General features: G+C 38.4%; 1 protein-coding gene across 7 annotated transcripts in view; it reads right to left on the bottom strand.

Moving 5' to 3' along the window:
• BANK1 (B cell scaffold protein with ankyrin repeats 1) overlaps nucleotides 1-27,402 on the bottom strand; it is a 141,468-nt gene that overhangs the window by 85,328 nt on the left and 28,738 nt on the right. For all 7 annotated transcript variants that reach the window (XM_066996832.1, XM_048066399.2, XM_048066397.2 and 4 more), the window contains 4 exons: nucleotides 15,313-15,461; nucleotides 13,947-14,085; nucleotides 11,740-11,882; nucleotides 5,104-5,224 (listed from right to left, as the gene is read on the bottom strand). In XM_066996832.1, the coding sequence (XP_066852933.1) occupies nucleotides 5,104-5,224; nucleotides 11,740-11,882; nucleotides 13,947-14,085; nucleotides 15,313-15,461 (552 nt within the window). The remainder of the gene's footprint in view (nucleotides 1-5,103; nucleotides 5,225-11,739; nucleotides 11,883-13,946; nucleotides 14,086-15,312; nucleotides 15,462-27,402) is intronic.

Genomic DNA, 27,402 nt, shown 5'->3' with positions numbered 1-27,402 from the left:
TACTAGCAGCTGGAAACCCAATACCATTCTTTTGGGACTGATGTTTCTGCTTGAAAGAAAGAATTAGAGAAATCAGGATACAATTTGTTATGTTGCTAGCACTGTTAGGAGACAAAAAAACCAACACTATTTTCTACAAAATAATTCAGGATTTTTCATAAGCCTCAATATATGGGTTTAATCAGAACAATGGTAACAGATGACTTAAAACAAAAAAAATCAAGGAAAATTCACCAGTAGAGGAAAAAGACACACAGGTTTTCCTCAGTTAAGTTGTCTTCTTTGACCTCAGAAATCAACACATCAAGAACTCCCAAACTGAGAATTCAAGAATAGATTCAGAGCTTCACCAGCTCAAGAAGAGCTTTGATCAGTTACTATGTTTTGTCTGGAGTCTTTTACCACACTGTAGAGGAATAATATACATACAAGGTACGCTGAAAGCAGTTTAACACGTAATGTGCAATATTCAGGACAGTACCTCCAGCTTCCACAAGAGATGGAGGACGAGTTACCTCATTGTTCTCATCACCAGCACAAAAAATCCCACATGCCTTGGCTCTGTCTTTCAGTTAACGCTGTGATGTTAAACACAATGCTGTTCCAGTGGCTTCTGCTCAGTCTATTAGCTTTCTCAGCTGATTGGGCTTCTGATATTCTCCTTCAGAGGACTACAGAATAATCTCTTTGAATATCACTCATTCCTAAAACACTCTTCTTCTTGATAAGCTGAAAAAGTCTTTATCTTAATTCTTCTATACCGCTAGGAAGTAATATCCATGCATAATCCTAAATATATTTTGACAATGTTCTTTTGAACATTGTACAATCTATCATTTTAACTTTAGATGTTTTTCAGCTGAACAAAACATATACAACAAAAAAACTAAATTAAAACAAGAAAGGCACAGTTCAAGTCTGAAATGTGCACTTCATTTCTGACAAGCTTTTACACATACAGCAGTTCCAACAATATTCTGCTGGTAGAGACTCCTGCTTTACTTTTTGGATACTACAGTAACTATTAAAATAGGATGCTTCATCAAAGCAACCAACTGAAACCCATCTTATCCGTGGGTTATCATTGGAGATCCTGGTCTGTTAAAAAAAACAAACGAAAAAACCCAAACAACACTAAAACCACCATATACACCATGAATTCCCTCCTCCAATCTTTCAAAAATCAATTTCATTTTAATAATACTGACAAGCTTAAAAGCAGGTCAAACAACAACTAAAGATAGTGTCGTCATTGCCTCCATGTAGGCTGAGATGCAATTTTCTTCCTGCAAGTAATCCAGCAAGTCAGCTTCCACACAGGAAGAACATTACATACAAGTTAAAGTGCTTGCAGGACTACAGCCCTAGGTTTTCATATTACAAGGGACTCCATAAGGTGTGATGTGTTGCTCAAAAAATTCTCTTTACTTAGATGTCATGAAATTCAAGTTTCTAGATAGAATATGTATTTGTGATCCATGACGTCATCTGAAAAACGTCCCTTATCAGAAATCATTATATCCCATGATATACCTGTCTTAAGGAGGTGGAGTTGTTCTGTTAGATATTATGGTCACACAGCAATTTTGTCATGACACCTTGCTTTTTGATTAGGATTTCAAAAAAGACAGGAATAAGAAAAATGTTCTAGTTGAGTTTACCCCGGGGAAATAACAATGGATGATTTTATCCTAAGCATGTGTTTTTTACAGGCATGTTTGCATGTGTGTGTTACTATAAAGACAGGTAACCATACACATTAGTGCGATATATTACATTGATATAACATATGTTAAAAAATACATATGTTAATATGTTAAAAATACATAACATACATTGACAAATCATGTTAAACAAGGGAGTACACATAGGGCCTCTCATAAAGTGCTCCAACTGAAGTTAAGTCTCCAACTTAATTTGAACAAATGGAAGCTGAAAGACAAGTAAGCAGCCTCAGAATTTGCAAGAAAGAAATTCTATAAATATAATAATGTATGCACATAGTAGGAAATATGCAGTAAGAGCTACAGTAACATCATGTACATACTTCGGTTCTCATCACCTGGAAGGATGAAGCTGTATGTTCCGTGGAGAGCTTTTGTACAGAATAAAAATTTGTGTCGTTGTAAGGCAATCTGAAACTACGCATTGAAGAACGAATTCTAGAGTGAATTCTAAAAGATTTTTAGTTGAGAGAATTATTCAGGCATATTTGTAATAGAGGTACTGAAAGTAAAATAGTGAAGGAGTTGATCTTTTGCACCCTTACTGTCCGTCTTTACCTTGCCAGCCTAGACACCAAGCTCTCACAAGTACTGACATTCATCATACTAAAAAGAATTGTTAAACAGCCATTCTGGGAAAAAAAAAGGGGGGGGGGGGGGCAGGGGGGGAAGGAGTGTTCTTGGAAAAATTGTGTAAGCAAACATACATCTGTTGATTTCACGTTCTAAACTACCATTAATACAGCCAAGAATCCCAAAAAGAAACATGCACTCCTCCTATTGGATTTTATATTTAGCTTTGTAGTCCTAAATTTTTTAATCACACAGCTGTACACTTTGTGAGAAGTCAAACCAAGCAATTCTTCAGTTATCCAATAAAACTAATCGTGTTATCTTCATTAGTTGTTCACTGAGTTCATACTGAGAACTCTCAAGCACAGCGATTTATCAGCTGTATCACAGTGTGCTATCTCTGAAGTTAAAATAAAGCATCAAAGTAAAACCAGAGCGGAAAAGGCTTCTCTTATTTGTGCCTCATGGGGCGAGTTTGGCATTCTGTAGTCACACCAACAACTGGAGAGATGAAAAGGCCTCCTAAGGATATGGCTAAAAAAAATGCATGTTTGTTATAGTGTTTAGGTTGAAAGGAATGTATCTGTACTTTGAAAGCATCTAGCTTCCAAGCAGCGCATCTTTGGGTAAAGGCATTATTATTAAGCTAGAGGTCTTACATTATTATTAAGCTAGAGGAAAGTCAGATTAAGTACAGTCCATCAGATGACAGATTCACAAAAAGCTGTCACAAGCTTTTGGAGGAAAATTACATAGTTCATCAAGCTTTATGAACTAAGTGTTTGATACCAAATCTAATCAGAAGCTCTACTTATTGAGTTCAACAGGCTTTGAAGCCTTCAGAAGCAAAGCCTGGAAGTCGGCGAGAACCCTACAAGAATCACTTACAGGCAGTCACTGAGATGTTAAGTATTGGTGTCTGTATTCTGATGTGTCAACGTGCCTCTATTCAACTAAGTACGTCTCAATGCAAAGCGTCTTTCCCCTGAAAATTGACAACTGGAATTCTGGCCTGTTTTGACCACTAGGGGAAAAAGCTGAAAATACAGCAATTATGAAATTAGGACCAATTCTTCTGCCTATCAGAGAGATAAGAATAATTTATCTCAGTGCTAAAGAGCTTTTTGTCAATAGCTTCAATTCCTCCACAGAAGTATTTAATTAGTTTTCATTCTTTGACTTTTTCTCTCTGAAAGAATAAACATAAAAAATGGTACTTGGAAAAAAATGCTATAAAAACAGTAGAAAAATGAGATGCTAGTCCTCTACTAGACATGAACATGTTTAATGCCTGCTTGGCATGCTCTCACAGGGAATCAAAGACGTGCATTTAAATAGCTTTCAGGCAGAAGGGGGGATCAGAGCCCTAGGCCTCCTACACTGAGTATTTCCAGCTCTGCAACCACAACCTCCTTTTATCAAGGATCTAAGCATCCAGCTCCGTACTTTGTTACACCACACATCAAACCAGTTCATTTTAGGAAGGTCCCTATCTGGCTCAAGCTCACAAGCAGTCAGCTTGCTCTTGAACTGCACAGGCCTTTTGGCAAGGGATTACAGGTTGGTAAGCATTATTCCCAGTATTCAAAGATGTGCCTAGATCTAACGAGTTCCCAGAGAAGCAGAAAAATCTTTTGTTCCTCAGAAGAAACACTTCACATTGGGAATGATGCTCTAATATGTCCTATACATCCCTTCCCCTGCAGCCCTGCACAGGAGCATGTCAAGGACAGGTGGCTCAGTTAACACCCTACTTCTTTGCTTCCACCAACCCAGACTCACATTTAAGCTCACTTTTAGAATGCATGAGAAGAGAAATCATGTTTATCTGCTACAGAGGGATGAATTTCATCATAAAAGAAACCTTACTCAAAATGAAAGGAAGCATGATAGTGGTCACAGTAGAGATTACCTTGAAAATTTGTTCTGTTTGGTTATGAGAAGTGTTACATTATACTTGAACACAGTGAGTTTATTTTCTCTCAAAACCACAGTCCGGTTACACAAAACCCGAGTCAGCCAACAACTTGAACACTTCTTTCTTAACTATTTCAGAAGGGAAACATACAGTTTCTTGGTAAAGCTGAGGTCCAACACACATCTGGAATAACATCATAATGATGTTTTCAAAACACAAACTAAATAATCAAACTTGATTTACTGCAATACAATCTGAACCCTTAATGAGTGGCTAATTCAAACAAGACCTTCCACTAAATGGTGGCTTATGGTGGTACGCTACTGGATTGCGCACACCGTGCCCCTACTTCATAGCCAAATCCTATTTTAACTCACTATAATTATACTGTTAGGTATAGATATATATATACACACACACACGAAGAAAGTAATGAAAATCATTAAGCAGAGTTACTAAAATGAATGTAGATGCTTTGTTTTGTTATTTCAAACTTGGAGAGCACAAAGTTTGAGAGTCTTGCAACAAGATTGATTAGTAAAAATATATGCAAATATACACAGATAATGTACAGGCATCATGTATGTCTCTTATTGTGTTTTCTCCATGAGTATAAATCTGCTGAGCTGAGAAGTTGTTAATTTGTGTTTAATCCAAAGCTGATTAAAAACATTCAGATAGACAACTCTAAATACATAGTATTGACTCAAGAAGTTATGTTTTACAGATTTTTTTTCTCCAGTTTTTTGTTTCTTGGTTATGCTGTCCTTATCATGGACTCCTGCATTTCACCAGTGGTCTTAAATATTTAAAGATTGTCATATTAACATTTATAAGTAATGACCAAAGCAGCAGCAACAAAATGAATGCATAGAAGAAGGGACTCACTAGCTTGTTGATAGTGCTGCTCTTCACTCTGGGATATGTGGAATTCAGATGTAATTATTTTGCTTTCCAATAACAGAGTCAGAACACTGTCCAGCTTCTCCACAGAAGAAAATCTAAAAGCCTGTTCAAAAGACAAATAAATAAAGTCAGCACATGTGTTGCATATGTATTTTTAACTTTATCCTCAGGTTGCTAGTGAATCAAATTATTCAGGCAGCATTATTACAAACTCAGTAAGACCAGCATAGTTTCTGAAAGTTACAGAAGAGATATTATGATATACAAGGACCGGGATAACACGATACAATTGAAAAGAAACAGATATTATAATTTACAAAGTTCAGCTGTGACTAAAAATTTCTGAAGGACAGGTAAGGACAGGAAGATTTGTATTTATCTATTCTTGATTTGGATATGACAATGCTGTCTAATAATCAGGAGCTGTTCTAACAGATGCCAGGTACCAAAAAAATCCAAGGTCTCATTACAGCAGTAATTCAGGATGAGTTTAAAGAATACAGTAGCACTGTTACTGGAAAGCTTTATATTAAGATCGTGCACTTTGCTAGGTAGGAAACAGCATCAATTCCATCAGCCATTGGCCTGACACTGCTGCCAGATTAAGAAACTGATAGCAAGCAACCAGTTAGATGAGCTTCCTACCGAGTACTTAGTCTTTAGACAAGGGAAATCCTCACTGACTTCTATGAGATCATTTTTTGACTGCCTAATTCTGCCTGGACAAAAGGCCAAGATTCATTCCTAACGACTCTCAGGGCAGCCATAATTAAGTACTTTTTTCCTTGGTGTGACGAGAGGTATGACTACAGGGATTTGAACGGGTAAGGACGTTTTACACTAAGCACTATAAAGATAGTCTGTGTTGCTCTGGGCACCAGAAGAAACTCAGCAGCAGCAGCAGAACACTCAGGAGTTGGTTTACACTTGACACAACAATAATCCTGGAAGCGTTTAAAGCCAGGTTGGATGGGGCTTTGGGGAACCCAATCTAGTGGGAGGTGTCCCTGCCCATGGCACTGAGGTTTGTGACAGATGATCTTCCAGCCCAAACCGTTCTGTGATAAGTAATGACTTAGGAACAAGCTCAAATGAGTGCATATGCAGAAGCTGTGCCACGATGAAAGAGGCTCAAACCCACTGGTATTCACTGAAACAACCGTATAGCAGAAATTCCCCTATACAGAGGGTAAATACATAGGCTGGCTGCTAAATGAACTAGATCTGAACTAATATTTTAAATTTCCTCTAAAGTGGCAAGGACATCCCATACACACTTTGCTTCCTATCTAGCCCTCACTGTTCAAAATAAAAATGAACAAAAACAAACAAACAAACATAGCAACACCTGTCTCTTACTATCTGTCGAGAAATACCTGAGGAACAGTTTCACAGAGACCAATTCAGACTGTCTTGTATTACAAAAGCCAAATAAATACTCCACAGGCTCCTTTCAGCAAGCGCTCAAGCTAACCTGGCCTTCCAAGGTTCTCTGGAAAAAACAAGAGCAGAGGCAGGAACCTTTCCTTCCCCTTTTCATTTAGGCAGAAATCTGGGGGAGAAGTACCTTGGGAATGTATAGCTCTTACTTTGCACTTAAACAACCAAAGTGATGTGAAATAAAGCAATATTTCTCAGTCTGAGACAGAGCAAGTTCTTGAAATGAGAAGGGCACACAATTTCGTGAACTTGCAGCAAAATTTTCAAGGTCGCAAACAGTTGCATGTTTAACCACATCAAGCTGGTCAGTTTTTACAAGAGGTAAAACAAAAGGTCAGTTTTTACAATACAGGCCAATTTCTGTCTCAGTGTCTGACTTCCCAAAGGGAGCAAATTGAATTAGAGTTAGATTTGTCATGCTTTAACAGGTCTGCCTTCCGAAGACCAGCCCATCCATTCCTAGGAATTTGAAGGCAGGCACAATGTGCTTCTGATACAGTTTTCACAGTGAGATTTGCTTCAAGTTTTCTGTCTCATTTTTTTTCCCTCTTTCTACATGGATCTGAAACCTGAAGGCTCAAACACATGATTTAACAAGCGATCCTGTAAATGAAACCTTAATGACTAGCTTTTCTCTACTACTCTACAACAAAGGCATGCTAAGAAAATACAGTTTAACTATTAAAAATATACCTACATTGATGCCTTTCAGCTCATACACAGGAAAGCCTGTTCCACTAGTTATGTGAAGGTATTAGCCGAAATAAGACTGACACAGAACCAGCAACAGGAATAGTCTGCACTCTCCAGCTAGCAGGAAAGAGCTCCATACCAACACAAAGGTGATCTCCTCCAGGAAGGAATTCACTTTAGAGACATTTACTTTACTGCCCCTTTCTGTTGCAGAATGCTCTCAGACGAAGCACAGTGCATTTATGTATTCTGATACACCCTATACAGATCTCTATAGGCCTGTGGGAACTTGCTGAGAAACCCCACCACCACCACACACCTCAAATTCATGCTGAAAAGCCAACAGGAATAGGACAGTATTTAAAGTTAAGCACGCTGCAAGGAAACGCTGAACCAGTGAGAAGTTTGTGAGAGCCCACGTTTTCTCTGAGAAAAAAAGATTTAAAACCTGACAGAAAAGAAGTAAAAGCATGACTTCCTGCCCATGTCCCTGTAGGCAAGTTCTTCGTTCCAGAAACCATTCAGAATTAAGCCAGTAAGTTTCCAGGCAATACTTCTCCATCCACTCTGCTCTCCCCTTCAATCTTAGTCCTTCTGCAAGTATTGCAAACTACCCCAGAGCTCATCCCCAGAAGCAAGCCCTTGTTCCCTACCTCCTCCCCAGGTATAAGCACCATCTCCCCTCCCTGCCTCCTCTTCAGAGCAGCAGGACACAGAAGTGAGCAACAGAGAAGCCCCAGGTGCTGGCTATCCATCGCACCTGGGCATCACAACAATAACACTCATAAAAAGGAAAAGCCCAAGCACATATTTTGCTACTTTCGTGAATGAGATGACCTACATTCTTTCGTAACTGCTAACAAAGCCCTGAAAATGTGTGCCACTGAAGCAGCACACAGACACTAAATTAACATACTTCTCACTGGCTTTAGCAGTACTAACAAGGTTACATTTACATAAAGATGAACTACTTCAGTAGTTTTTATGTATCAGATACTACTTGATATGCACTTCCATAGCTAGATTACTTCTGCCACACAGTATGGGCTAAGGTTGAAAAAAAAAAATCACGTAGGCATTTCTTACAACTTTAGCCACTGGTGGAATATGGAGAGATTTCATATTTAGGGGAAAAGAAGGAAACATTTTAAAATAAGAGTTGCTAATGTGGCTTAGAAGATTGAAATATTAAAAACAGTTTCAAAGGAAGTATCTTAGGGGACCAGGTGAAGGCGCATACATAATACCTCCCCATAAGGCATATAGCTATTTCTCAGAAGTTTTCACAGAAAAGGCTGCAGTTTATTTTCATTCTTCTTTTTTTTTTCAATATACTCTGTAACTGAAATCCTGTTTGATGACTATGATATAAAAAAATCTCAAAAATCCTCAGAATCACATTATTCAACCCAAGTTTGTCACAAAAACTTTTTGACTCTCTCTGGATACTCTAAGTCACTCAAACTAACAGGAACCTATCGATTTCAGTAATAAGGATATGACCCTACTTTCCACTTTTCTGAAATCCTAAAAAATGTGTACCAAGAAACCCCAACACTAAAAAATTGAATCAATAGTTGCATTTAGTAGAAAGTCTGAGAGAAAAATCAATACAACATGTAAATCCAGGGGAATGTTGAAATGAAAAGTTGATGAGAAGTGAAAAAAAAAATATATATATATATGAAAAGTTTACTTGTGCATTATAAAAACTTTAAAATCAGTCAGGTTACTACTTACAAGACTTTCTTTAATGCAGAACTGTATGAAAGCGAGAGAACAAAAAATGAATGGCCTTTACCCCATGTTCAGCCCTATATGTTCTGACAGCAAGTTTGTTCAGAATTATAATACAGTTGTTATAATCGCAACTCTTCCTACTTTAATATAAATTTTCAGATTGTATTCCTTCAAAAATTTGGGAAAGAAACTCAATTAGTTTTTATTCTATTTATTTTCTTACTCTGTAAATATTTGCTTGGTTTCTTAAAATGTCTTGATAATGTTGCTAAATGCTTTTAGAAATGCAGACAAATACAGAACAGAAAATGATCTCAGAGATGCAGCAAAGAATTTCATCCAAAACCATGATTTGTGAAAATCTTAGAATGCATTTACTCTAAACTATAGCTAGTGTTAATCTTTAATTCCTCTCTAAAAATAAAAAGAGGAATGTATAGGTGCAGGAGTCCCATGCTTTGCTGGCCTCCCATTAATGCCTATGAATTGACCTGACCATCAGTGAAAGGAATGGATAGCTGTAAGCCTATTTATTCGTTGGGTTTGGTTTATCTGTTTGGGTTTGCTGGGGGACAAAGCAGAGAAGGGGACAATAGTCTTCGTGTTGATATCATCTCCAAGTTGCCACAAAGGCCATCAACATGATATAAAATATAATGAAAGCATTTTACCAAAGCATTGTATCTTTGGTATGCATTACTGTAGCAATTTCCTTTCATCAGAGAATTTTAATAAGGATTGCAAGCATTTGTGAAAATCTTGAACTTTTCTTTGAACCACAGAATGATATTGCTTTGATCAATAATTGCTGTAAGCTTTTCTATTTTACTTTAATTTTGTTTTCCATTGTGTTTGATTGTTACTTTGCATAGATAAACCACTGTTGCCCCAGGATACTTTTGCAAATAAGCTGATAGTCTCAAAGGTTTTAATTATCCTGGTTAAATAAAAGTTACTACTACTCCTGCTACTTGATGGGAATTCTAATTAGTACCAAGGCTGTTCTGTTTTTCTTCGTGTGAACAAATTTAAGATTAAGTTAAATCATGTTCTGTAAATTGTATTTTTACAATATATCTTACTGCCATTAAATCAGGTTCACATGAAAGCTTAAAGTATTTTAAAAGTTTGTGGAAATGGCTCAGCTACCTAGCCAGTTAACATACCTCACTCCCTGGCCCAGTAGGTATCATTAAATGCAATGACAAATCTTCCAACCCATGCACGCTTACAAAAGGGTTACCATCAGTATACTTTCTTACACAGCAGTCATCATATTGTGTGGATTGTAAAGCTTGCTTGACTATGAAAATTTTCTCACGACTGATTTTCCAGTTGCCAACACAATAACATTAAGTTCACGGCATAGAGTACCTACTCATTTAAAAGCTTGCTTATTACCCAGATGAGTAAAGGCAAGCAAACTGTTAAACACAGCTGATAGTCATAACACTACAGCTGTATTTCCTGGTGCTACTGCTCTGCACAGAAATATTTTTGCATTTGTATATAATTTGAATCGCATGTGTCTTACTAAATATTAAGCATGCTGGTTAAATGAAGGGTCAGACTCCTGAATAACACAAAGAGATCTCCATTATAAATAGCAGGTGTGTCGTAGGTATCTAGGTTACGACATTAGTTATATTTTTTAATCATAATACATTTCCTATGCATAACATTTTAAATAAAACCTGTTAGAAACTTACGTCCAAGTCCTTCTAATGATGGATATTACAGAGATTTTAAGAATTCACTTGTATTTAAAGTTACACTATTTTTTCTTGTGCAACGGCTTGTTTGCTTAGAACAAAAGTGAAATGTATTTGGAAACAATCTACCCCCATCCTGAACTGAATACAAATAACACAATACATCATTTTTTATTAATCCTTTTTTTTATGTTTATAATGCCTTAGGTGGTAGATAAGGTAGATTTGTCACAGGAAAATGAGACTGTCTGCGCTGGAAACAGAGACTATTATTTTTGTTCTGGCTTTGCAATTACAATATAGACATCATGACAAGTCTGCTCTGGCTACCCACCATTCAACAAATGATACTTGAGGTTCTGTTCTTTCTTAATAAATGTTTTCTTTTCTTACTATTTTGTATGTGCCATCGGCAAACGATTTTGCAGAGTACTGCAGTCTGCTGTGCTGATTTGAAATCCAGCTCAAAATCTGAATTCTTCTAAATATATGCAAAGAATCCGCATGGCAACCAGCAAACCACATGAATGATAATTCAGCAGCTGTAAATGGACTCTGCATGAATAGCAACCTGCCTTTTTCTGTACCAGCTATGCCAAAAAAAAGATCCCATTTACTGGTGAATGAATAATAATCTTCCAAATACAATGTGACTTAAGATTACTTGTTTCTATTGGCTTTAGAACATACTCAAAGGAAGGCTTTCAAGGGAGAGAGACATCGCTACTATTTGTTATTATTTTCATCCTCTGTAATGTAGGATGTTGTTCATTGGGCATATACAGCACCAAGGATGTTTATATCACTCTAAATGAAAACAAAAAAAGGAGAGAAAATCTGTTTTCACTTGCCTGACTTGCTCACAACTAGGTATCTCAAAGACGGGCCTCTTTAATCCTAAGCCTATTATTGAGCCATTATTCATTACTACGCAATCAAAATAAAGTCTTTACAGCACGGTGTATGTTTTCTTAGCTCATATTGGCACTTACATTCTATTTTTTTCATTAACTTAATGCAGAAGTCAACTTACCTGACAAGCAAAAGCTATTGGGTCAGCCACTTTCTGAAACACGCGCTCAATCTCTTCTAGTGCAGTATAATACTCGATCTGTGCTGTGGTCTTAATGACTCCCCCACAGTAGACATTTATATATACAGGGCCAGCAGGAAAATCTTATAAAACACAAATCAGAACAGTAGCTGAAAATATTTTGCAATCCCAGACCAGACATCTCAGGGAATGAGTAAAAGAGCAGAGGAAAATACCACAGAAAATACATAAGATGTGATGAATTGATTGGATTTGCATTTCACAGATGATTTTGTGTAGGCAGTTCTGTATGCAGGCCTTTCAATCTAACATTAAAAAGCTGACAAAAGAAAATACATATCTGCAAATCCGTATGAAACAAAGCTACTGTATTGCTTCACGTTAGAAAGGAGATGAAAACTGTATACTTCCAATTTCCGACTTCCCTTTGATGGACTGATGACCTATAATCAGCTCCCTTATGTCTACAAATTAAGGAAAAGTTCATTTATTGCAAATTGCTATTCATCTTTTGAAACATTTTCTTAATTGCAGGCAAGGTTCTCAAAATTGGACTTGAACTAGACTGCAGAAATTGCAGTATAATTACTTCCATTCCAGTTGTTTACCTAGTAAAAGCAAAGGAAAGAGGCATTTGTACAGTCTGTTACTTAAGTATGACTTGCTCTGTGTATGCAGCAAGAGCCCTCTCTATGAGCTCATTTTATAATTCATTAGTATTCATTGTGCCCGGCATCCTGCTGTACCATACCAGCACTAGCACAGTTTTCTTACAATTCTAACTCTGCCCACTACAGAATGATAAAAATGCGCAACCCTGCAAATGGAGAAGAGTAATAGGGCCAAAGAAACTACATGAACAGAACATTAACTGAAATGGAAAGCTGCCCAAACTTTTTTTTCCCCATTTTTCTTATAATGTTAGATCAGCTAGATCCTTATTATTAAAAGCTATTCCCAAACTTCAACTTCTCCAGTTTTTGTAACAAAGATTATAGAGAAATGTTTTAAAAACAAAAACATTTCAGAAATAAAATTAAACTGCAGCTCTCTACCACATTTTTCATCATATTTCATTTACTTTTCCCAATTTATTTCTGCATCCATTATTGGAACCTCCCTGTGATTAACAATGATCTTATAGAATCATTCTGTAAGAATCCTTTAAGACCTGAGAACAAGGATTTAAGCTTTCCTCTTCTGAAATCCAGTTACTGATGAAAATTTCCTGTTGGCGATGTATTTCCCATTCATGTCTCTAAAAACAGACTCTCTGCACCATCACAGCAGTAAAGAACAGGGCACATGGACAGTGGTCAGCATTAAAAATCAGGCCACAGAGCTACCCAAAAATAGTGCCAAGAAGCCTGTAGCTCGAAGAAAACTGTAGCCTACATATATATTTTTCTTCATACTGTAGCCTAAATATATATTTTTCTTCCTACCTAATGTTGCATTGCAATGGTCATAAAATAAAATATTATGTAAGTTCCTTTGGGAATATACAGCATGCAACAGAGTGGCAAGCTACACTCTGAATGCCTAGGTCGTAACTGTTTTAACTTGTAACTCTCATTAAGTGCATGGGGACAAGCGTGACCTTTAAATTGGCACTGTAGATCTCCTAAGATAAAATGTTGTGGTTTTTTTCCTTTGTTTGTCATGTTCCAGGCAAAATAGGAAAATATGGCAAGTACAATTATGTATGGAACAGTTGAAAAAAATCATTATAAACCAGCAGATCTGAGTGACACAGAGAAATGGCATGAACATGAAAAAAAGAACAGAGAAAAAATATTTCCTATGTCAGTAAGAATTATAGAGAGGAATATAACCAAAGTTACTGCATTAGATATAAAATGAAACATTTTAGTAATAGGGTAATAAGAAAAGAATATTAGCTTTCCATTTTATGGCAGTGTTTTTGAAGAATGTTAATCTGTGACTAATCAATGACATTTTAAGACTGCCACATGCCATTTAACCACACAAAAATAATCTAATAGAGCCTAGTTTCCCATAAATCACACGGCCTTGCTTCTCTGCATTATTAATAAATGTTCTGTATGCAAAACCCATGTACAGGAAACACCTACAAAGCAGTGGGAAGTGAAACTACTTATCAGAAAAAGTGAAGGGAGTTCAAAATTTTCTCCTTACTTAAAGGTAATGATTTTTTTTCTTACCTAAGGCTTTCATATACTTGACCTTCTTACTCCAAGAGGCTGGCTGTGTCCTAATTCGTTGATTATCTGCTATGAATTCAATTTCAAAAGTTTCATCATCTATTTCATCTTTCAACAAAATGAATATTTCACCAGGGTTCTATAAAATTAAAATATGTTCCCATTAGTCAGTCTTTCATAAAATTATACTGAAAGCATAAAATGCAAATTAAAACATAAGTTGGAAGGAAAGTTCCTTTACCAATACGTTCATACAAAAAACAGCACAACACCAAAACATGATGCCATCTCAGTGTTATCCTTCAGTATTTTACAAACAATAAATGACAAAATTAATGTAGCATTTAAAATTCAGCTTACCTACCAATGTTCTAAAGCAGTATTTTAAATGCATATGTAGGTGTAGTGCTACTTCTTCTACAGCTATTCTACTGTACAGTCTAGAAAAACAACGTTCAAGCATGTAAGAAGAACCTACAATACTTAAGACTCGTTTAAACTCTTACAATGAGCTGACAGTAAAGTAAGACAGAAGCAGCAAGTAACCTGAGACAACAGCCCTCCTGAACTGAAGTGACTTGCACTAAAGTGTTGTTATCGTATGTATAGGATATGGCATAAATGGTACATATCAAAATAAAACATCTCTCTTATTACTTGATATTCAGCTGGTAATCTGCCCCCAAGGGCTAACATATGGGCCAGCTCGCTGAAATACAGCAAGCAAAATATGTGACATTTCAACTGCAACCTCCATATCTGACCACAGCCACCCAATTACATGAAGGAATGCAGCACTGGATAATGTATTTCCTCTGTTTACATTTTCACATATTTTCTCACAGCAACCCTGATCAAAACCAAACACACATGAACATTTGTGTCCACTGGACGTGCATGCAGATATGTATACAAAAATATTTCTGATTTCAATTTAAAATTAGGCAAGGCACATGCTCATACGATTGCTCATTGTGTAACTCCTGCGGTACGGGTACATATGTATGTGCCCATTGTGGATTCTTCACAAGAGACTCTCTGTATCTCCAGAAGTCGCTGACTATATGCTCCCTCTAAACTACAAGGTCCTTGTGACAGTAACATCTCTACCCAAGCTGACAAATAATTCTCATAGAAACACAATCCCTCGGAGGCTGTCTCAAAACTATTTTACTTGCAAATCTTCTGGCTGCAGTATGGATGTGACACAAAGACAAAATAAATCCGATTGCAGTCTTCATACACTCTCATTTTGGCCCCTTATCTGAGATTTGTTTTCAAAACTGATACAGTATGAATGAGACTGCAGCAGGAAACGAAGAACACTGACTGTTATCCCGAAGATTTTAGCATCCAAAAACCTTACCTCACATGATATTCTTTCTGGAAGCACCAATACCGACTGCTCATTAACTTCTAATGTTTCAGACAGTACTTCTGGTTCAAAACAGAGATCTGTTTTTTCTGGAGCTCCCCTGGTATCTGGTAAGTTAAAATCATAGTTGGTCTGGTCATCTGAAATAAATAAGGTGAAGTGAGGACACTGTTAATCACTCCAGATCAATAAAACATGGCAATGATTTGGTTTAAAACATACTTGAGAACTTGCATAGCATTTGGAGTCACATTAAGGGCACTGCATGAAAGCTTGGCAAAATTCCCTTTAATTTAAATAAGGTGAGGTTTTCCCCTCTGATAAAGAGCTTGCCTCTGCTTCTGGTCCTGCAACCTTTATTTACATGAACAGGTTCTACTCATATGCTTCATCTCACTAGAGTCAAAGCAGACACGGCCTTTAGACCAAAGTCACCGCGACCAACGAGGTTGCAGAGAAGAGCCCATTTTGCTGTCTCAGTAAAAGAAACTCTCTTGCTGTTAGCATTCACTGGGAGAAACTGTGATTTTTACCACTGCTGCTTTGCTTGTATTTAAAGAAGGACATGCTATGCTCTTAGAACCTCAGCCCGCCTGTCTGCAGGAAGGATTGGTGAGGACAGGGATGCATGGGACCATAAAACCACAACAGTAGACACACATTTCCTTGACACTGAGGCTCCGTAGCCTTTGCCCTCCTTCACGAACAAAAAGATGGCCCCAAAGGCTTACATATTTTTTGTAGGACAGTCTGGGTTTGGATGTGCTACACCAATCATACAGGCAGCTTGTGACCAATTTCTTTTCCGTTTCCACCGTACCAGGAAAGGCCCAAGAGCCACAGTGAATCCTTCACCAAATCACAGAGTTTTAATGAGGAAATATAAAAGAATTGACAACTGTATCTGCAGAGCTCTGACTAAGCCTGTGTTTTAGCAAGGCTATTCCTCACACCTGCTGCTTCTCAGCTGTATCATTACTGCTCGGCTCCAGACACTCTATTACCCTGTACAAAACACTCTTGCCACCCATCTCAAAGGACTGCAGCAGCTCTTCATCACGCAAGATTACCCGGCATATTGCAGACACCTAGTTAGATTAATGACAACATCCCAAGCAGCTCAGAGTTAAAAATCCTGACTGGCTGGTGAGACAATATCCTGAGAGATATCAACAGTATCTTGTATTACTCTAAATTATGGAACATCCACAGCCAATTACATTCTGGGACACAAATAACTTCTTGGGCACATCTTCGCCTTTTAAATAGATGTAGAATGAATATAAATTTGTGATGGGCAGCATACAGAACAGTAGCAATTTGCCTCTGCTCAAACAAATACCAAAGGCATTTTTACTTCTTTCCAGAAGTGCTCAAGTCACTGAGGTACACAAACCACACAGCACTCCTGAGCAGCACAGAACTCTTTCCATTCAGCATCAGTACTGGTAATTTACAATTAGTTTTCCCAGTTCTTGCTTGCCTTTATTTCCCCAGATATATCAGTCTCTCTGATATAGAACGTTCCCTCTCCTTACCAACCTTGCTTTGCTTCTGAAGGCACGGATTTTAATAAATTTCTTCTATAATAAATGCAACCGCTAAGCGAAGTTATGCTGGAGAATGTAGTACAGAAACTTTGGTATGCAGTGCCTGATGGAGAATGCATTTTGGAGATGTGTTTTGATTTCTAAAGAGGTCTCAGAAAAACAAAAAAAACAAAAAAAACACCTATCATTTGTCCACGCTTTGTTGAGGAAGCTAAAGGTTCTGTGAACATCTATGGTGGGCGGGGTACAGTGCTCATCACCAGCTATTAAAATTTCCCCAGCCTACTCCTGTTTATATCATCATGCCTTTAATGCAAACTAATTCGCAATGTAAGTGATGAATTCAGTGCAGACTGGTAAAATTACACTGAGCCTATGTGTAGACGTACTTTCCTGAATTGAAGTAGTTCTCATTCCCTTTGCTTTGGTTTATTTTGAAAGTCAAATAAACTAAACTGAGTAAAGACTATACTGAAAGAGAATCCATGCAGTTTAACTAATCCAGCTGAAAAAGTAAGTTAATTTCTCTGATTATCATGGTAAAGACTAGACTTTATTCAGCACTGCCTTTCAGGAAAGGAAGGGCCTGAACCCTTGCAGGGGAGAACAGTTTTAGCTTTGTGTGCCTAGGATGCTGTATACCCACAGCATGTACTTCAGGAATATTCTATGTTCAGATTTTAAGTCACTCATAAATCTTATGCTAAAGCACACAGAATTTGCTTCAGAAGGCAGCTCATATGAGGTGCATGCTTCTTCTGAAAAATCTTCTGCCACTTTATGCAAAGGAGCCTTGCAAAGACAAGAAACGTTTCATTATCAGCCAGACAGAATGAAAGGACAGAATAATAAATCTGGTAGGCACTGGATTCATAGGTGCCAGCTTCCTGTCATTTATCATTCTTCAAGGATTGTGTGGACACATTCTAATCTATGTGAAGTTCATGATAACTGTATTTCTACAGCCTGCACTCTACTTATCAAAGGTGATGGCCGTTGCTTCCTCGTTTTAATGTCTGCAATAATTCATCTAGTGAGGTCAATACTAGTGCTATCAATTTGATTCAAATTAGGATAATGTTTTCCTCCTACATTAACTGCTCTTCATATTTTTATTATGCGTAGTGACATACATTATCAGGACTCCAGCCCAGCCAAAATTAGGACTGCATTGCTCTACAGTTTACACAAATTATTAAGAAATGTGGCTCTTACATCACAGACTGATATTTAATAGAATGAGGGATTCCCCTGTTGACTGTGAAAAGTGGTTAGCAATTTATTAGCTAAAAATGATCAAGCAAGACCTCTTCCAGTAAATGTCAGGTCTATACTATATATATATATATCAATGAAAGTGATCTACAGCAGTCTAAGAATAAGAGTGATTTATATCATCACTACCCTATATTTAGTGAGCAAACTCTAGAACCACCATTTCCAGCACTCAGACTCCTACCAGCAGTTGCATACTATATATCCTAAAATGGCGTGGAACAAGGAACAACCAAGTGAAGTGTTAGTTACAGATGCTGAACAAGCAATACACCAGGAATTAAGCAAACTATGGACTGGTGGCAGTAGCTAAAGCAATACGGTTCATAAGGGTTTAATATCACAGTAATAATACTCTGTTACAACAGATGGAGCATATGTATAGACATCTTTTGTGTTTACTGTGGGCAGAAGGTGTTATTTGCTACATTCAAATTTTGGACATCTTCAACGTTAATCCTCTTCAGGGTCTTGCATTTAACCAGAAAGTGATGGCTAGGGAACCTCATCAATTGTTAAGGCTTTAAGAAAAAAAAAATAATCATTTAACAAGAATTTAGAACTGGAGGTGAAGATCATCTTAAAAGAAACATAAAAGGAACATCATTATAATCCTGAAATATATAAGAGAGTGGATACATTAAAGGGTAGGTGTAGCTTGGTGAATGTGTTCTTTTAACTTTTTACATTAGTGACCTATCTGTGAGGTTCTTAAAATGTAGCAGTAATGATTAAAATAATGGATGACTAAAAACAGATCCTTTCTTGTAGGGTCAAAATACAAAAAGTTATTAACAATAACTAATGATGCTTAGACAGCACTATGAGCTAGAAGCTAAAAAGAAACCAAAACCTACAATAGTCTTCCATTGACTATTCGGGGTACTCCTGCTGGGAATTATAATTTATTATAGAGAGCAATGCTCCATCTCCTTCAGGCTGTTTTTGTTGGCTTGCTTTTGACGAATATCTATCACTGATCACAACACAGAAAAGACTGATCTTAATTTGAAGATCGTATTTAAATAATCAAATATTTTACCTCAAATTACTGCGACAGATATTCATTTAATTGGGCGGGGTGCTGATGTTTTCAGTTTTACCTCAATCTTTTCTCTTAAGTCGCATAACTTCAAAACATCAGTTTGGTATATTTTACACAAAAAATTTTGGATAGCATTATTGCTTTCAATTCCATGTTTTTATCTGAATTCATGAAATAACTTTGAAATTGCATTCCTCTGCATGAACTGCAATTTTCATGAAGCCCTTTTAGTCTCTTGTGCATTCAACAACTAATGCCTAGCCGAGGCTTCTGAACAACTTCCACATCACATCCGACCTCCTCCAAAAAAAGAATTGTAAATATCCTCTTTAGCTTTTCCTATTGCAGTCTACATGTGGGTTATAAATTGTCTGTCTTTGATTACTTGCTACATGTTTTGAGTCAACAATGTGTGCGACAGATTTGGGGTAATAAAATTAGCAGAAAACAAACTTATAAAAGATTTATGTGTTTTCTAAGGTTACTCATGGATTGAGTTTCACAGCCAAAATTTAGTTGGCTTTACGAAAGCAAAAAACCTGCTACCTTTATGATTTTCAGTCCTCCTTTAGGTCTTGCTAAAGCAATGCCAGCTGAAGAAAAGAAACTGCCTTGAAAAAGGTCCTCATGTATCCTCATGTATCCTAAATCACACAACAAACAAGAGGAGGGAAAATAAGGGGCAAATCAGCTCAGACATGACAAGGAATGGAAAGGTGATTAAGCACATGTGGCCAACTTGCCACGCAAAAGAAAAGACAGGATGTTGCAGTGTCAAAAGATTAAGTGAAGACGACGACGGAAGAGCATTTCGGTCAGATTCAGCAAATTGTTGAGGCATGATCACAGTGGGATCGCTCCCTTGCATGATGTGAGGTATGGGCAGTGGTCATCCTACTTCGTTCTGTGAGGTATAACTAAAGAGAGGCTCATGTAAAACTGGCTTCCTTTCAGTTCAAAAGCTTGAAGCCAAACACATATGAGCACTCATCAGAGATGAGGACTGAAAGTAGAGCCAAACACACACACAAAAAGGCAACCTCCTAAATGTAGAAAAATCAGGAAAAGGACTTAGGCACATCACATTCTCCCTGCAGTTCACCATACGTTTATCATAGATGATCATGAAAGTTAATCCTCTTGAAGTGTGGCTGTTTCTAAATGCTGTATGACCTCTGCAGAGAGTTGCAGCAGAGTGGCAATCAAAGCCAGCTTCTAACCGCAAGGATCACTCTAGAGAAGACCTCAGAAAGGCTGTAAGAAACATGGCAGCAGCAAACATCCACCATGCTGGCCTTGCCATTCAGTGAATCTATCTTACTCAGCATGAACTTGGGATTTATTCATCTTTACTATAAATCTTTGCCAAGATATAATTTCAAAGCAAATCTCCTTTTCTACTCTGTTGAAAAGTCTTCTTTTACTGATGGTGAGGGAGGCCTTGGGAACTGAAAGGTTTCTAAAATCACAGAAAATGATTAAACAAGCTCAAACATACAAACATCTGACTTAATTTCTTCCATTTGTTTTCTGTCATGTATAAATTCCAGACCAAGGTAAATGCATTCATTATTGAACAAGTGTTAAATAACATTTCTCTCTACGCTGAATCATATATCTTTTGTAAAATACTTTGGCGGTTATCTTTGTTTTTCTCAACATCATTCTCAGTCCCAGTTTCTGCTTCCATGGTTGAGTTCTTCTGTCAAAAACAGTAGCTTTCTGTGAGTTGGCCTATTTTGCCCATGTCTCCAAAATGGTTGTTACTTTATTTATAGTGAACAATTTTTCTTGCAAATAAGCATCAAACTGACAGCTTCCTTAAAAGCTACGAGGAACAGCATTTTCTCTTCTGAGAATTCAGACTTGATGTTCATGTTATATTAGCAACGGATGGTGCTGCAATTTTCATTCACGCCTATTTCTCCCCCACAGCATAGTAATCCCCCCACATCTATTGTTTTCTGCTTCACTATGTACATGCAGGCAAAGACTGATTTGATTGCAAAGGTGCGTACCCACCTTTTTTGTATTAATCAGGTATGGTTTTGTACATAATTTACCACTCTGATATAGTTGTAGCCTAATGGAGCCAGCATAAAAGCATCTAAACAACATAAAAGTCATCGTATGTGTATACAAATTGGAAGAGGGGTACAAACAAAAAAATCTTGCCTTCAAAAAAACCTAGAACAACAAAAAGCAATTTACTATGAATTTCTCAATACTTCTTACTTAAGAAGTAATTTGCATGAAATTGCAGGTGTTTGTTCCAATACATACTTTCATATGACTTTAACTGTATATTCAGAGGCAATCCAGAGCTACAACAACTAACTAGCTCCCAACTTGTCTGTGGCCTGGAAAAAAAGATTTGGTAAACTCATTAATCCGTGTTTTGATTCCAACGTATACATTTAGATTAGAGGTTTTTGGGGAGTAAGTCTCTCTCTGCCTGTATATCACATTTTGTGTTTCTTTTTACTGCAATCAAATCCATGATATTCAGTTGTAGCAGTAGCACTAAGAATATGACCACTCTGCTTAGCTTTAGACACACAGAAAGACTTTCCCGAAGTTTCTAAGCTATTAGTCACGCCAATTAGTTTGGAAATCGTAACTACTTGCCTGAGATCATTCAGGTGTGGAGCAGAACTGCTGATGGAACCCAAGCCTGTTATTTCCAGTTTCTACATTGCAGGTACTTCCTTCCTGAGTCTTCTCCTGGGATACGCAAACTGAAGCCTGGCCCTCCGTGAGCACCAGCAGTTCTCAGATATTAAAGCCTAATGTTATTAAATTAATTAATAATCCTTTAATGTTATTAAAGAACCCATCCACCTACTTCAGGGTTACTGGAGTTCTACCACAGTAAGAACATGGGCTTTTTGTTCCATTTCTCTATGGTATCAGCACACACCTTTTTTTTACTTCAGTAAAGGATGATACAGCACCAAACACGACCCCAAATCTGAGACAGTTACAACAAGAATGACAGAGATGTGTTACTCTCCAGCTGCTGACTCAAATTGCCTCTGGAGACGAGAGGACTGTTAGCAGGGGCCTCCAGGGTTGGGAGTAGACCTCCAAAACCTGTTTGTCTCATAAGATGGCCCTGCAACTTTGCTATTATTCTTAAGGGGTTACCTTCAGCTGCCTACTGGCCCTATTATTCCTAAACTACAATCTAAGCCTCATATACTTTGGCCTGGTCCAATCTGCGTGCTGCATTTGGACACAGAAGTGGCACGTGGCTACATTTTGAATGACACAGATATAAAAGAACACAGCTAGAGGAGAGCATTTTCAAACTAACTCATACTTGAGGGAAGCACACCTGGCAGGCAGGCCAAAAGCTCAGATTTCAGGCTGAATCTTAAAGATTTTGCAAACACCATCCCCAAGGAACTACTAGTGAGCAGCCAAACTTTCCCCTTTTGACCATGTCAGAAGCTATTCTCCTGACGAAGAATATCCTTTACAGTCATCAAAATTCAATGACAAGGCAGAAAGGCCATGAAGTTTGACGTAACTGAATAGTCCTTTAACAACTGCATTGGGAGAGATAGAGGGGAGAGACACTGGTAGCTGGCATCCTCAGCCTTCGACCTACTCAAAGTACAGGATATGTATCATGAACAGTATCCAAACACTGACACAAGACAATGTGCTCCACATCACAGCACCCCTTAAATCAATCAGGTAACGGAAGCTAGCCTGGACGGCAGCAACTCATTTATCAAATAGCATAACTTGCTCTGAGTATGACAGCAGAGCTCCAATACCTGTACAGGGCTCTTACCAGTCCCTGAATGAAATTTATGATACTTTTCTTGACCTGTACAGATCTAAGTTATATGGGATATGCCTGTCTAAGAGACCATGCGTCTCCCCATGCCATGCTGCCACAGTTTCAGTCAGCAGAAAGATTCCTACCAGACACATTTGTTAATAAAGAAGAAAAAAAAAGTGATTTGTCAGCAAGACCAGCTCACCAGGAGACAGGCTGCTTTGCAATTTATTCCCGCCTCTGGTTTGAAATAGCTAAAATCTATTGACCCTTAAGGTAGACTAAACAGCACACTGATTTCTCAGGAACACCATAAAGAGCAGTATTTTAGACATGTATGCTTGGTTTCTAACTCTTGATTATTTTCCCTTTTGTTAGATTTATGAATATGAAAGTAAATCTGAGGCCTTTACCTGTTAAGGTACCATCCTTGGACCCAACACCCAGGTGCCAGAATACACAGATTCTACTAAAACAGGATTTCAGACAGCATTATAAGAACTAACAGCAGAGTGGAAGTGCTCTGATAGCCCCTTTACCTCTGGAAGGGATGCCATCTACTTTGCTACCAAGTGCCGGCCTTTCTTGAGTTCAGTATGGTTAAGGATATAGCTAGCAGTGTGCACATATGTTAGTTTGAAAAAAACTCTGGGCAGGACCAAAAGATGTCTGCTAGTAAACTTCATGGGTAGACAGCTATTACACGTTCACATCATATTTCTGTGCTCGGACTGCCCACCCCTAATTAATTCAGTTAAATAGTACAGGATATAAACCTTAAAGGCAAATGTTAAGAAAGACAAAGCTGTTTCACAGAAGGGATCAGCCTTTCTGAAGGTGAGTATCAGCTAATGGGTATTTAAATTTTAGGCTAGTCGTACTTTGCAGGTAAATTAATGAATGCAACTCAACAATAAGGCATTTAAATTTTTTAGCTATATGGTTACAAGACTGCATACCCTGATCCTAGTAAGATTGCTTCACTTCTCCAACCTCAGTACAAATTATAAATAATGAGTCTTTGGAGAGCAGAAAATTTCCTGAGGAACCACAAGGGAATCTCTCAAAATGCAGCTTTCTAGTAATAAATATAAGACTACTTTTCTTATACAGAAACCAGAAATAAAGTAAATACATAACAGTTGTGAGTGGCTAAGGAACTGACTTGTTCAGCTATCACCTACAGGAATGAGCCCTCATAAATTTGTAACATGGTGATTAGCATTCCACAACTGGATCTTTTCCATCACTGGCAGGTACTAGCAAATCAATTGTTTTCACATCTGCTTGTAGCTCGTATTTCCCCAAAGGATCGCAGTGATCATATTGTTTTTCCATCTTCCAGTGTACTCTCTGACCTTTTCCCCCAAGGCCTTGCACAATTCACTTTAGTCAATCACTTCTTATTGATTGTTAGTGCTTGCTCATTCCCCATCTATCTTTGCTTTATTGGATATATTGTTTGTTTTCTTTTTTTGTGTGCGTCTTATCATCCACTCACTGCTCTTTCCACCCTTGTTGCTTAAGATTTCTTATTTTGGTGTTACATTTCTGATCTGTTCAACTTTCATTCCAGTTCAAGTCTAAATTCCATCTTCCCTCAGCTTGTCCCTACTTTTGTGCAATGCCTGTACACTAAAAACACATTTCAGCTTTCAGCATGCCAGTCTGCACCTTACATAAAATGTTGTTGTAGGAAAAATTCTTTCTTGATTTGTAATTTCTCCAGTGATCCTGTGTACTGAATTTAGGCAGCAAGGTTTTAGTAGTGGAGGGCTGCAGGGGTGGCTTGTGTGAGCAGAGCCCAGCAGCTGCCCCATGTTCCATCAAAACCAGCTCCAAAAGGGACCCTGCTGCTGGCCAGAGCTGAGCCAGTGGGCGACGTTGGTTGGGCCTCTGTGAGAGCAGATCGGAGAAAGGAAGAAATTGCACAACAGCAGCTGGGAGAGAGGAGTGAGGAAAACGTAGAGGAAAAACAGCCCTGCAGCCCCCAAGGTGAGTGCAGCAGGAGGGCAGGAGGTGCTCCATGCACGTCGCAGCAGTTCCCCTGCGGCCTGTGGAAAGGCCCCTGGTGGAGCAGGCTGTTCCCCGGCAGCCCATGGGGTGAACAATCTTCCTGTCCTCTCTCAGCCCTTGAGCCCTTTCTCACTGTATTTTCACCCCTCTTCCTTTGTGGAAGGGGTAGAAAGAAAACGGTTGTGGGGGAGTTTAGCTGCCCAGCAGAGCGAAACCACCACAAACCGCCGCTTTTGTTTTGTGTCATCCATACAATTCAGGACTGCATATATTCACTCTTCTTATCAGAGAGAAGCATTTTTCACAACTCATCCAAAGTCAAATCCTGCCCAGCCACCTGAAGGTTCACATACTTTCTGCAGGGCACTAACACTGCTTCATTTGCAGCTGCCATCTTAGTTCCTTGGCTTTGAAAAGACTGACATGCTGAATCGTGGAAACTGCAATCACTTCTCTTCTGGGGGTACTTCTCCCTTTGAAGTTTTGCAGCAGCAGCAGGTAACTGCTCCCCATTGCACCACCAAGAAGAAATCTCGACCAGGCATTTCCTTGTAGTCATTCAGGAGTCAGTCTTAACCACACATACATGAGACTATTACTGGGAATCCCTTTTTTCTAGTCAGCTCTTTTCACTCATCACATCAGCAGAGAATCGATCTGGTCCTCTTAGCGATACCCAGACATCATTAACCAGCAGATACTACAGTTGAGATTACATGGCATCCACTTGGGATCCCGCAGAACTTCTTAGCCATGAGCAGGAAGGCAGCTGCAGTGGGAAGGGAAGAATAATGTAATGCCTATTTTAATGGCATGGTACACGAACCTCCCAAGCGGTGAGAAGGAAGGCAAGTTTGCCATGGAAGATGACAAGTTTTCAGATCTTTCCTTCTTAAGTGCTTCAATACAATCAGTGCTATCAAGGTAGCTGCCAAAAGCTGACCGAAAACTGCAGTCCAGACTGTTCCAGCAAAGATTTCAAGCAAAATTTTTTGCTTTTGATGCAAGTCTTCCTTAGCTGGAAAATCCTCAATTCATTACAACGTCAACCACTCAGCTGATGGGAAACTTGGACTCGAAGCTGCTCTTCAAGTCTCCGTATAAAAGTAGAAAAGGATTCACATGAAAAAAAGGGTCAGGGTTTAAAGGAGGACTTAGAGCTTGGAGGAACATCTCCTCAGTCTTTTCTTTTCTTAGAATTCTGTTTTCCCTAACCATTCCCTCTTTTACTGTCCTTTTTGGGTATCACAAACGTGAACGTAAGGAACAGTGATGCCAGCTTATTGAGCAACTTGGTGATGAGCCAGTAATGACAAAAAGCCATCTTTATACCAGCAAACTTCTTCAATGCACTAAGCCATGGTCCATTCAGCACAGGACCAAAAGAGACATCCTTAGAAACCTTCACAATAGGGCTGTAGGGATAAACAGTGTCACTTTACAGCGGTTTGCTGCTTGAGATCATACCACTACACCTGCAATGCCAAGACAATCCTTGTTGGAGGGGAGGTGGGACTAATAGGAGAAGGTTTAGTAGGAAGAAATGCTTGGTGCTAAATACTCACTTCCATACTACACACATTTCAAAGGGGCTTATTTCCAGCTAGTTCTAGTCTGGACCTGTAAGATGCACTCCTGCTAGTGTCTGAAGTGTGCCGAGCGAGCTTATTGAGTGCACTTGTCATTTTAGTTTTATCTCGGAAGTATCCAGTACATGTGCCCCAAGACTGTTACGCATTGTGAACTAAAGCACGGTAAGCATTTAAAAGCATGTAAGTTAACGTAATGTTTTGAAATTACCTTAAGAAGCTAAAATCCTAAACTCCATAGGTCACCGACATATATAAATATAATTCATGCCAGTAAAGAAGAACCAGTGAGCTGGCAGCATCCTTCAGCCCTGACACCTTGCCAGGGAGACAGACCTACTGGGACAGGAACCTCAGAGTCCAGCAGCACTGAGCTCCTACACGGGGAATTCCACAGTAACTCTCGGCCTCACAAAGCCTTTTTCAGGCAGCACACTGGTGGTGTTAAACCGATCACTTCACAAAGGTGTCAACCCAGAAATAAGTCTGTTTAAGTAAGACGTGGGGACAGGAAATACATTACACAGCTCTTTACTAAGAGTAAGTGGAGATTTTACCCTCCTGTTTTCCCCAGTAAGACTTTTTATGGGCTTTTACAAATGCAAATACACCAGAATGGCAGATGCCAACAGGAGCTGAAGTCTGGATGCAGGGCTTCTCCCAGCCACTGGCTGACAGTGACTGATGCTGCAAGTATGATGTGAGTAGGACTGCTCTCTTTTCTCCACAAGCAAAACTCCATATTTTGGGAACAGAAAAAAAGAAATCTTTTCAGGGTCTTCCTTTTTTCTCTACTCTGAAATTCAAGGAAAAAGG

Source organism: Anser cygnoides, chromosome 4, assembly GCF_040182565.1.
Source record: "Anser cygnoides isolate HZ-2024a breed goose chromosome 4, Taihu_goose_T2T_genome, whole genome shotgun sequence".
NCBI classification, from domain to species: Eukaryota; Metazoa; Chordata; class Aves; order Anseriformes; family Anatidae; genus Anser; species Anser cygnoides.
Note: the sequence above shows the minus strand (reverse complement) of the source record. Positions and strands in the feature narration are given on the sequence as shown.